Here is a 12,752-nt window from a genome sequence, read left to right on the forward strand (position 1 = left end):
ACACTAATTCTAATTTACTTGGTAAAAACAGAGCATGCCAGGGAAGGTAAACAGTTAATGATAACAGATGCTATGACTGGGGGCACCTGGGAGGCTCAGTTGGTTAAGCGCCTGACTCTTGGTTTCAGCTCAGGTCATGATCTCACAGTTCGTGGGATTGAGCCCCATGTCCAGCTCTGCGCTGACATTGAGGAGCCTACTTGGGATTCTCTGTCTCTCTCTGGTCCCCCATCAAAAGAAATAAATAAACTTTAAAAGAAGACTTTCTTTGCCATGCCAATGTGAGGTGTTTGGAATTTATTTTAAAAAAAGATGATATGATTGACAATTTCTTCTTTCTTAACTAATTTAAGAGACAATCACATTGGCACACCTGGGAGGCTCAGTCAGTTGAGTGTCCAACTCTTGGTTTCAGCTCAGATCATGATCTCACGGTCATGCGATACAGCCCGGCATCGGGCTCCGTGTTGAGCACAGAGCCTGCTTGGGATTCGCACTCTCCCCCTCTGCCCCTGTCTCCCACTCACTCTAACAATAAAAAGACAACTGCATAAAATGACATATATAATCATCTAATCTGTATGTAACATACAGAAACGGGATTTATTTGACAGTAACAGTGTAAAAGATGCAGGTGGAAATAACACAAGGTACACAGGCATGAGGAAAATTGCACCATGTGTTAACTGGAATCCACAGAAACCAACAAAAAGTTACCAGAAATGGTCAACAAAAAGGTTAATGTAACTCTATAAATATATACATTTCTTTTTCCCTTCTCTCAGCTTATTTAAAAAACATTATACAGAATAATAATTATCACAAAAATATTTACCAACTTTACAACTACATAACCCGGAGTATCCATAACAGACCTGTAACTGAAGGTGCCAGAATCCCACTTATTTGGATACAAGTACGACAGGTCTTAACGCCATTTCTAAAACAAACACTTCGCTGAAATCTTATTCATAGTCTTCCTTCAGCAAGCCCATTGCTCCCAAATAGCACAAAAGTAAACTCTGTCCCCATCCTACTCAAGTCCTCAATAATGAGGTGTGAAAAAAATAGGACCTCGGCAAATAAACGCTACGTGCTGTTCCAGGTTATGGCTCAAGTGGGCAGAGCAAGAGAGGCGCAGGCTCATCAAGACCTGCCCACAGCCAGGCGGGGATCTGATCCTTTGGGCAAAAGTTCAGCCACAGAGAAAAATGAGGAGAAAGAGAGGGGATCCGTGACGTCTGACAACTGAGCGAGCTGACTGAACAGGACTGCGCAGACAATGGGAATCTGGAGCCTTGGCAAAGTAAAAATACTCCCTTTGAGAAAATCTCTCGTGAAGTATATAAAAGTTGAAGAAATTTTACAGAAAGCAATTGGGACTAACGGCTACCTTTACAAAAGCGATTCATAAACTTCCAAGTGAAAGCACGGGCTTTTGAGTGCAGTACTTTTGTTCTAAGGAAGAAGAATAGGCTCAAACATCTTCAAATGATGGAGCACATTCAGACTTTTGTTGGTGGGGAGAGCAGAAATTAAAAAGAAAAACACTGATTAGCATAACACATGTCCAATAGCAAACCAAGCTTGTATATTTGTAATTGTTACATTTATAAATGGAAACATCTCAAGAATCCAGCTTAGTAAAACACATTCAACAAAGGCAGCTTAGTTTCCTACAATAAAGGGGCATTAGAACCAGTATGCTAGGCACATTAACATGTAAACCCTTCCAAAAACTCTTCAAATACCTCCCAAAGGAAGATTCTCATATAGTAAGTGGGGTCAGAGAGCAGAGTAAAAGCCACTGGCCTCAGACACCGTGACATTTGGGAGTGGAGGAATCTGTCCTCTGAAAGTTTCTAGTCCCTACCTTAGCAGTGAGATTTCTAGAACTACTGCCATGTACAGATTCATCACCATGAACAGACTGTCCTGTACCATCACTAGGTTAAAGAACAGGTGCTTTTAAAAAAGCTCTCATTATAAAAGTTTGATTATATAGTCTCAAATGCCATACTTTTTTCCTTTACCAGTCACCAATTTTATTTTTTAAGTTTTAATTTTAATTCCAGGTAGTTAACATACAGTGTTATATTAGTTTCAGGTGTACAATATAGTGATTCAACACTTCCGTACTCAAATGTCGTTTTTAGTGCCTCCCTAATACTCCACATGGTAAATATTTACCGTGTACTTAACCATTCTACTGTTTAACTTCGTTCTGAAAATTTTCTTACTGTACACAGAGATGAACACTTTTGCATCTTCACCCTGCTGTCTTTTCCCAAGAATGCAATGACTAGAGGAAGTTTAAGGTTCTTGGTATGTGCTGCTGTCAAAGAGGACGGAGCAGAGGCATTTCCTTTTCATCATCTCAGCAGAGCTGGGCAGTGGGATGGATTCCCCCCAACATTTGCTAAGTCAGGTGAGAAAGAAATACCTTATTAATACTGAAATAGGAAGTATCACAGCATCTCTGCTCAAGCATAGCAAGATGGTGGAGAACTGGGATGGCCAAGGATTGAATCCCAGCTCCATTCCATACTAGATGAATGACCCCGGACAATGTACTTCTCTGTCCGAATCTGAGTGTTCTCATCTTTAAAATGGGGACAATCGTACTGTCAACTTATTAGGTGACAGGGGCCTAAATATGGTCATGGCACATAGTGGGCATACAGTAAATATCAGCTGTGTTCAACAGTTCTAGACCAGCCCAGGAGTTGTGAACCTGGAGTCTATTAATCCTTGGGAGTCTATGAACTTGAATGAGAAGAAAATTACATCTTTGTCACCATTTACCTTTAAATGAATTGTAAAGCTGCCTTCAGTTAGGAACAGAGGTAACACATCTTAGTTTTCGCAGGACTCGGGACTTTGTCACTAATAGAAATCACAGAATTTTTCCTATCACGTTACACTTCCTGCAGAGATCTCAAAATAACCTTTATACCCATTACCAGTCCAAACTTATGATACTTTTGAGACCTGCTGTTTGATCTTATTATTTGAGACATTAATAAAGAAGCACATAGATTATAATATGCAACTTTAAAAAATATTTTAGTAGCTAGGTTTCAGTATAATTTGCCTCCTTTATAATCCTTTGTATTTACTTAAGCATTTTAAGGTATGTTCTGAGAAGGCGTCCATAGGTTCCTCCAGATTGACAACGGGGTCCCAAGGCCCTCCAAAACCTAAGAGTATCTGCTCCAGACTCCCCAGCAGATGTTTCACATAGAACATCCTACCTGCAGCCCTAAAACACAAGTGTTTCTCCAGTGGGCTTCACATACGAAGACACTTATGGGTAACAGCGCGATTCCCACCCACAAACAGCGGTCTGGATTCTCTAGGACAGCTCAGGAGAGCAGAGCATGCTGTGTTCTTCACCTCACGGTCTAAGGGTTTCAATAATGGCCACCAACCAAGGACACTCAGGACTTTCCCCTCAGCTGGCTCCTGTGTAGCTACTCTATGCAAGAAGGCCAAGGGTTCAAGGCCACCAGGACAGAAACCCAAGGGAAGGGGCCTCACTACACCAGCACTTATTTCTATTTATGGCTAGCAGCAGGTGGCAAAATTGGTCATTAACAGCACAAGTTTTATCAATTAATTCTTTGGAGCAAATAAATGTGTAAAATCTCGTCCCAACAGACTTCCTAATGAGACTTCCAAGCTCAATGTCCTAAAGAACATTTTTTTTATCACAATACAAACGTTTAATCAGTCAATAAATGACCCAGTCAGGAGAGGGGGGGAAATCTAAGGCAGATGGAAGGTGGTTTGACACTATCCAAGATAAAAATGATTTCTGAGCACTCAGGGAAGAAGGCCTATCTTGAATACTGGCAGAACGTAGTTACTTTGGAGCCTGAATCTTGTAACACAAAAGGGTTGCAAATCCTTCGTGAAAACGAAAACTAGAAAAGCATGCAAAAGTGTTCCCAAGAAGATTTACAGAGCAGATGAACAAATACGGGACAGTAATTTTTCAAAAGTTATTTAACATGAGCATGCATTAAAAAGTCCATTTATTAAGAAAGAGAATCCAAGTCAGGGGCTGCTCAAAAAAAAAAAAAAATGAGGGGCACCTGGGTGGCTCAGTCGGTTAAGCGGCCGACTTCGGCTCAGGTCACGATCTCGCGGTCCGTGAGTTCAAGCCGCACATCGGGCTCTGTGCTGACAGCTCAGAGCCTGGAGCCTGTTTCAGATTCTGTGTCTCCCTCTCTCTGACCCTCCCCAGTTCATACTCTGTCTCTCCCTGTCTCAAAAATAAATAAATTTTATAAAAAAAAATTTAAAAAAATGATTACAAGGTGTTAAGCCTAATAGATACAATTCTTTGTCTAGTCAGTTACAGGAGAATTTTCAAAATCCCACACATGCACATCAGGGGAATGCAGGTGTTTTTGTTGTTGTTGTTGAAGACCGATGCAAACAGCATTCCGTATTGCTACTTTTCTCTATTTGGTCAGGATAAGAACTAATAATACACAGAAGCCCAATAACAATTTCAACTGAATCATCAGGCTGTTGTGACACTTAAAAGGTAACTGAAGATCTCACTGCTGGAAACAGGCCATGCAGTGTCAAGTGAACTACTGCAATTGCTCATCTGCTTTGTTCAAACAAATAGTGGCTATCATAAAATCCTAGAATTATTTCAGATCTGGCAGGAATTTCAGTAACCACCTGATTGATCATCTCATTTTATACAGGAGGAAACCGAGACCCAGAAAGGTTAACCAACTGGCCCACAGAGGACCACAGAGCCAGACGACCTCAGGTCCTTCCCCTTCCTCCTCAGGATTCTTGTCAGTAACTGCCATTGTGGCTTAATTTTGAAATACCCTTAATAAAGCAAGCCATGTTACACAAAATACCCATCACAAACAGATGGGTAAATGAACTGTATGGTATATGAATTGTATCACAATTTAAAACAAATAAATGGGTATCTTCAGACACCAAAGACTTATTCAGTTGGTAGGCAGAATTACGTATTGCTGTTTTGGTTCTAACACTGGCCCTATGAAATGGGACATCACTCCTGTGACATTCGAGAGGAACAGACAAAAGCTTTGTGGTTTGCACTTCCAGAATACTCCAATTTGAAAGAGATCACAAGACCACAAGCACATAGGGAAAAAACAAAAGGCATCAAGACTAGAGAAAAGAGAATTTAAGATGAGGTAGAAATACCAGGGGCGCCTGGATGTCTCTGTTGGTTAAGCGTCCGACCAGCTCAGGTCATAATCTTGCAGTTCATTAGTTTGAGCCCCTCTTCGGCCTCCACATTGAAAGTGTGGAGCCTGCTTGGGATTCTCTCTCTCTCTCTCTCTCTCTCTCTCTCTCTGCCCCTTCCCCCACTTTCATTCTCTCTCTCAAAATAACTAAAAAAAAAAAAAGGATGAGGTAGAAATACTAAAAAATAGCTATACAAGAGACAAATATTCAAAGGACACAGGTTTTCGCATAAATCATATTCTATGTGCAAAATAAAATTCTGCCTCTCCATTTACTAGGAGACATAGCCTTCTTGTTGGAAATTGGTTCTTCACTAATAAAAGTGGTAAAAATTCTGATCTGAACTCAGAAAACCCAGAGGATATCTAAAGGAGAAAGGAAATTTGATTGTCCTTTTACCAAAGTGTGCCTAAGCAATCTATATCATCTTTGATAATTTTGGATCCCAAGTCATGGCAAACTGAAAAGTGAGGAATGCAAGAGGGAAAGACCAAGAGAATTCTGTTATGCTGAACTTGAGTACTAAATTTGCTTGTAAGCCAAGAAAAAGACTTCCAATATTGTAGAAAATGTACCCAATATTGCCAATGTCTGTTTCTCAAAGAATTTCCAATTTACTGGGATTATAGAGATAACTATTTCAATGGGAACAATGAGTTTCTCTTAAATTTCATTGGCTTTGCAGAAAAAAAAAAAAAAAACCCACCTAGTCCCGAGGTCAAGAACCAGATTAGTCTTTTAATAAGGTGCTTTTTAATAACATGATCCTAGCTTAGAAATTTAACTTTCATTTTTAAAAACCAACTGTGAACTCTGCCTTTAGGACATGACAAATGAAAATACGGTCTAGTGCACTTTTAACAATTCCTTCTATAAGTACCGAGTGGAATATCTCATCCTCTCCTGGTAATTTTCCTAGGGGACAGGGCAGGTTTATGGCCTCGTGTTTCCTTCTGGCGAGGCTATGATATGTATAGCTTCCAGGTAATTACCCACAATTCAATGGAAGAAAATGATTTCTGTGCCTCTCAGCCTTAGAGATACAATCCTTCGTCGTGGGGCATACAGGATTTGCAAATTTCTCCAATAAAATGATTACAATGTGGTGGACACTCAGGCACACAGACACCACCCCCGACCATCAAGGTAGGATGTGTGGCCCCTGCTGTTAGCTCCTGCCATCCCAAACTGCCTCGGCGCAGACAGTACCTCACCCAAGGTCACACACCTTCCAGGGAGGGCTGGATGCAGGCATGTAAAGGCCTGGCCATCTCACCCCGACTCAGAAAGGCCATTCCAGCTCTAGAGCCCCCCACGGGATCAGCCAAGGCTATCGCTGAGCCTGCCTCCCAGCTTCATCTCTCTCTGCCTGGTCCTGCTTCCTTCCCTCCGCTTCCTCAGCCTTGACCCCAAGGGCACGCCTGAATAAATCTCCTGCACGCTCAATTCAGTCTCAGAGTCCACTTGCAGGGGGAAATCAACCTGCAAAATATACCATGGCTTTGAAGGTATGATTATTTTTTGCAAAGGAAAATTAAAACAGTTCAAGAATACCTGTGGACTATGTACATGAGTAAAAAACTACCAGGAAGTTCCAAGGTTTAATAGATAAAGTAGTCTCTCGGGGTTGGCTAGCATTTCCACTCTTGTTCCCATAAAGGCTCAACCTTGATCTTTCATCACATCAACAGGTTTTCTGAAGTGGTAAAATGCTGAAAATGGCTCTCTTTGGTATCTGTGAAGCAGTAGGAAACAGCTTAAGGATGAAAATAATAGAGAAAAGTAATTTTTCTGGAACTTGGATCAAAAGCTGAATTACATAGAGGGATGGGCGAAAAAGGGGAAGGAGAGCAAGAGTACACTTACTATGATGAGCACTGGGCAATGAACAGAACTGCGGCATCACTATATTGTACACCTGAAACTAATATACACAAGCCTGTTAACTACACTGAAATTAAAATCAAAGTTCATTTAAAAAACCGGAATTATGAGGCACCTGGGTGGCTCCATCGGTTAAGTGTCCAACTTCAGCTCAGGTAAAGATCTCAGGGTTTGTGAGTTTGAGCCCCGCGTTGGGCTCTGTGCTGATAGCACAGAGCCTTCTTGGGATTCTCCCTTTCTCTTTCCCTCTCTCTTTCCCTCTCTCTCTCTCTCTGCCCCTCTCCCACTTGTGCCCACTCTCTCAAACAAACTTAAAAAAAAACAGTATTTTTAACTCAAATACTGAAATAAAATGTGCTGAGCGTTGAAGATTTTTGTAAAAAGTATTTTAATATATTTTAATATTTACTTAGTTTTTGAGAGAGCGTGCATGCGCACCCATGAGCAGGGCAGGGGCAGAGAGCCAGGAGGACAGAGGATCGAAAGCATGCTCCCTGCTGATCTTAGGATCGTGAGTTCAAGCCCTAGGATGGGTGTAGAGCTTACTTAAAATAAATAAACTTTAAAAAAATATCCATCCTGAAAAGGAAATTAAGAAAACGATTTTAGGGGCACCTGGGTGGCTAAGTTGGCTAAGTGTCCGACTTCGGCTCAGGTCATGCTGGTAGGTTCGAGCCCCGTATCGGGCTCTGTGCTGCCAGGTCAGAGCCTGGAGCCTGCTTCGGATTCTGTGCCTCCCTCTCTCTCTCTGCCCCTCCCCTGCTCATACTCTGGGGCTCTGTCTCTTGCTCTCAAAAATAAATAAACATTTAAAAACAAAACCTGGAACATGAGAACATGAGCATGGTCTAAAAAAGAACTGAGTATAAAAGGTGATAATGTGTTTCCAAAAAGAAGACGAGCCCAGAATGGCTGCAGACGTGGCCCAGCCTGAAGCCTAGAAATTGGCTTCCTATCCTCCACATCACTGCAAAACAAATGTTCCTAGAAATGGAAGCAAGTGTGCCTACCTGTGATGGTTAATTCTGTGTCACCTCGACTGGCCTGGGGTACCCAGATTAAACATTAGGGCTGGGGGTGGTTATGACGGTGTTTCCGGGTGAGATTAGCAGCTGCGTCAGTGGACTCTGCCACAGTGGGTGGGCATCATCCAATCCACTGGGGCTTGAACAGAAGCTGAGAAAAAGAGGCATTTGCCCCTCTTGCTCCCTTGCTGCTTGAGATGGGGCAGTCATCTCTGGTCTTGGGGTTAAAATTTACACCACTGGCTCCCCTAATTCTAGGGCCTCATGACTTGGGACTTAATTACACCAATGGCTTTCCTGGGTGTCCAGCTTGCGGATGGCAGATGGCGGGAATGCTCAGCCCCCATAACTATGCGAGGTGATTGCTCATAGTAAAGAACTCCCTCTCCCTGTGTCTCCTATTGGTTCTGTTTGTCTGGAGAGCCCTAAGACACCAGCCCTCTACCAAATGAAGTCGAGTTCAATACACCATTAGGCACAATCCTAGAAATATAGGATGATTCCGTGAAGGCAGAGATCTCAAAGCCTCTAGGTTTCCATCTCTTCACAAATCACTTCAAGCGTTCAGTGGCACGGAGTGTGGCATTTAATCTGTACACCTGCCTCACAGGACTTCCTGATTTACTGCCTAGGACTATGTTGTACCTTTTTTTTTTTTTTTAAAGCTGTCCAATTATTACAGACCCCAAATTTCATCAGATTCTTTCCCAAAACCTCTGCAGTCAGACAAGCCAGACCTCTGGTTCTAAGCAGCATTAACTCAATCCATATTGAGGGGACAAGCGAGTAAACCCTCCTTACAAGTCATCTGATTTACCGTGACATTCTTTTTCAATGTTTAATCACTATTAGCTGTGAGATGACCATTCTGCTGATCCCAACCTTTTTTTTTTTTAATGTTTATTTATTTATTTTGTGTGTGAGAGAGAGAGCGCATGCACATGAGTGGGGTAGGTGCAGAGAGAGCGAGAGAGAGATAGAGAATCCCAAGCAGGCTCCATGCTGTCAGCGCAGAGTCAGACGTGGGGATCAATCCCACAAACCGTGAGATCATGACCTGAGCCGAAATCAAGAATTAGACGCTCAACTGACTGAGCCACCCAGGCGCCCCACAACCTTTTTTGAGTTTGCCCTACACTTCCCTGCCACCCAGAGTAGAAGTAGTAACTGTCTCCCTAGTTTCCAGAAATGGAAAACATTTGAAAATGACCGTGAACAATACTTCTCAAGGTTTGTTTCCCTTCAACCTTTCCTCTTGGTGTTATCTTCCACTCTTCCAGCTACCTCTGGTCCTTTGTTTTCCTGAACGCTCTAAATTTTCACAGCCCATGAAGCATGACAACCAGTACTGAGCACTGAATTCTAAAGTAATAGCCAATGTAGCAGAGAGATTAGTTGCCAAATCGTCTAGAGTAAGTTCATTACAAACAAACAGACGCATGCGTATATATACATATATATGTATATACATACACATATATATGTGTGTGTGTATACACACACACACGCACACAAGGAGAATGGTGCCATGGTATAATCAGAATTACCAAGAATGTGAAGGGGTTCCTGGGTGTTCAGAGGAGAGAGCATGCACCAGAAAGGAGGGTATTCAGTGGAATGGTAACAGAGTGACACTAAGTCTCTTCGAGAACAAGAATATTTCTGGGCTCCAAAACACCCAGTAGTCAGGATGGAAAAAGTTTTCTTCTTTGCACTTTGCCTTAATGTGATTCCTGTCTTGAGGAATAACTGTTGCTGACACATTCCTTGCATTAAATCCAAGTTACATCTTTTCACTTGTGCAACAAATAAGGAACCACAGACTCTGAGAATTTTAAGTTATCTATGAATCAAGTGAAAGAGTTCAACCTTCTCATTCTCCTGATGAGGACACTGAGGATGGGGGCGGGGATGACTGCCCAAAGTGACTTAGAGACGAGGCTGGGGCTACAACCCGTGCCTGGCAGCCTCAGGCTCAGGCTCAGGCTCCTTTTACTGGATCCCCCCTATCTCCATGACGGAGGTAATTTAAGAAATCAAGATCTAGAAAGTACAAGGAAGAGCCCCATAAGTGGAGAGCAGCAGTATGTAAATGGGACAAAATGAAGTGACAGGTCTTCCCATTTCTTTTCCCAAGAACTCAAACCCACCCTGATGCCTTAACTTTATAGGTCAGCTTATGAAATCCAAGCTCCAGTGGTAACTGCATAACCTGCACCGCTTGTTTGGTTTCTAGAACTTCATTATCTGGCTTGGAGGAGGAGACTCAAGGCTTCCACCACAGAGAAGGAGCTCTGCTTGGGTTCTGGAGAAGTCTAAGCCCCACAGCTGCAGGTAGGGCCTTCTGTGGAGGGGGGAATGTCATGCAAAGTTCCTGTTCCCCTATAGAGGGCACCCCTGGGGGAGCTCTACCTCCTTGGCCCTTTATCCTTCTCCCTTTGGGAATTTCAACTGGTATAGAAAATGAGACAGGAGGCCCTTCCTTTCTAGAAGGACCAGTGTAAGCAGGCTGAGGGCAAAGGAAAGAAATGAGGGACACGTCCTCTGTCTTGGTCACGACTGGTCAGACCACAGTGCTACAGGTCTAGGAAGATGAGTGCTTCAAGGCTCATTCAAGGCACAGGGTAACCTTGGCACAATTTCCAAGAACATGAACTTATCTGAATGTCTTTAAAGTGGGGATTTCATTATACGATTCAAACCAACGTGGTGTTATGACTATGTCACTGCAGGAACTCTGGGCTAGGCCCCGTATTACCTCAAGTATAAGTTCATGTTTCTCTGTTGTTAGGGAAACTTTGGTGGGAAATATGGGAGGTAATGGCTCCAATAAAAAGAATCTTGCTGGTGTCCAAGAGACCAACCCAGATCAGAAGGAGATAGCCAGATGGTTCCAGCCTCAAAGTCCTAGTACACAATGAAGAGTAATAAGTCCGTTTTCCTGACCTTACCTTCTGCCCTTCACCCCAGATGGGAGTGGGGCCTAACCTAGCAGGCAGCTCGAAGGACAGGGGGTTCTAGCCATCCCCCTGAGAAACACACCAACAGGCATAATTAGAAATCACTTTGCAGGGCACCTGGGTGGCTCAGCCAGTTAAGTGTCTGATCTCGTGGTTTGTGAGTTCGAGCCCCACATTGGGCTCTGTGCTGACGGTGGGGAGCCTGCCTGGGATTCTCTCTCTCCCTCTCTCTCTGCCCCTCCCCCACTCACGCTCTATCTCAAAGTAAATAAAACTTAAAAAAAAATCACCCCGCTATCTGTGAGATTTTCAAGTAAGCATCTTCTACATTTACCAGGTTAAAAATCTGAAAATATAATACTTACTATGTTTTTCTGAGTTACCATATCCTGAAAAGAAAAAAATAAGATGAATACAGTTTTTAAAAAAAAACCCATTAATTTCCATAAGCACTACAAGCACTTTGCCCCCCAACATCCAGCACCCACCCTAGAGCAAGACCTATCATTTGAAACCTCGCCCACTTTCCCTGAGCAAAAAGCTTCAAACAGGGTGAGCCTCAGAGAATTGTAAAATTTATATTCTAAGGAAAACAGATCATAATTGGCTAGCTTTTAGAATGATTGAGGAACATTTACAGTTATGAAAATGTCCCATAGCAGCAGCAATGCTTTTGTCCAAACACTGTGAGATTCAGGTCTAGGGCTCTGAGCGCCCTGCACCTCACCTGTCCAGTGAACCACGGCGGTGACGGCAAGGAATGCCCAGGAAGTGCCGTGGGGTCCTCAGGTCTACAGTCGCTTCTTGCCTCAATCAGTGCTGCTGCCACCCCCCGCCCCTCCGTCAGCCTTTCTACAGAAGGGGTGTTGCTGGTAGGGTTTCTGACACATCACTGTAATTGTCTAGGAACCTTCAGATTCAGCAATAGCAATTTTAGTCAGTTAACTTAGGATAATGGTTGTGCAGCCCTTGACCGTATCATTTATGCGCTGTCGGCCAACATGTGCTGCAAAAAGAAAACATAATAAAACAGCTGCCCCATAAAATGGGTTTTCTATATTCTGAGATTTCAGTTTTCTGTTGACAAGTGCAGGCCGCCTCTTCCAGTGTCAGATATAATGGACTACCCATAGCCATTTTAGGAAGTATTTTTCCATATTATTAAAAATTAACACTTACCTAGGTTATGAGACTTTCCAGAGGAGTCCACTAAGGCATCGTTGAGAAAAATAATGAATTGCATCGGAAAAAATACTTTGATTTCATGTTCCTCATCAAAATGTAGCGTAATAATCTATCCTTTCATATTTTCTATTTCTAAGTATTTCCAAGCACAACTTCCTTAGTGAAAACCGGTAAAAGAAAATCAGTATCTAAATATCTAAAGTAATATTTTACATTGGCTTATAGTCTTTTGAGAAACTATTTTACAATGTAAAGTACAATAATAACCAGTTTCTTCTTTTAATGTCCTATGAATGATGTCTTAACACACAGTACTGTGCTCCAGTTACAGAGTACACATCTACATAAAGTATATGTGATACTGAACACATATAGGTTTCACACCTGAAGCAGGCTGTATTTCTACCAGGAAATAATCCCAATTATTACAGAGCCTAGAAAAATC

General features: G+C 42.5%; 1 protein-coding gene across 1 annotated transcript in view; it reads right to left on the reverse strand.

Moving 5' to 3' along the window:
• MAP3K15 (mitogen-activated protein kinase kinase kinase 15) overlaps positions 1-12,752 on the reverse strand; it is a 124,066-nt gene that overhangs the window by 88,813 nt on the left and 22,501 nt on the right. Inside the window, exon 3 of the mRNA XM_047075973.1 lies at positions 11,488-11,511. Coding sequence (XP_046931929.1) covers positions 11,488-11,511 — 24 coding nt within the window. The remainder of the gene's footprint in view (positions 1-11,487; positions 11,512-12,752) is intronic.

This window comes from Lynx rufus, unplaced genomic scaffold (assembly GCF_022079265.1).
Source record: "Lynx rufus isolate CCGP_SWC_20201006 ecotype Redwood Valley unplaced genomic scaffold, mLynRuf1.p SCAF_14, whole genome shotgun sequence".
NCBI classification, from domain to species: Eukaryota; Metazoa; Chordata; class Mammalia; order Carnivora; family Felidae; genus Lynx; species Lynx rufus.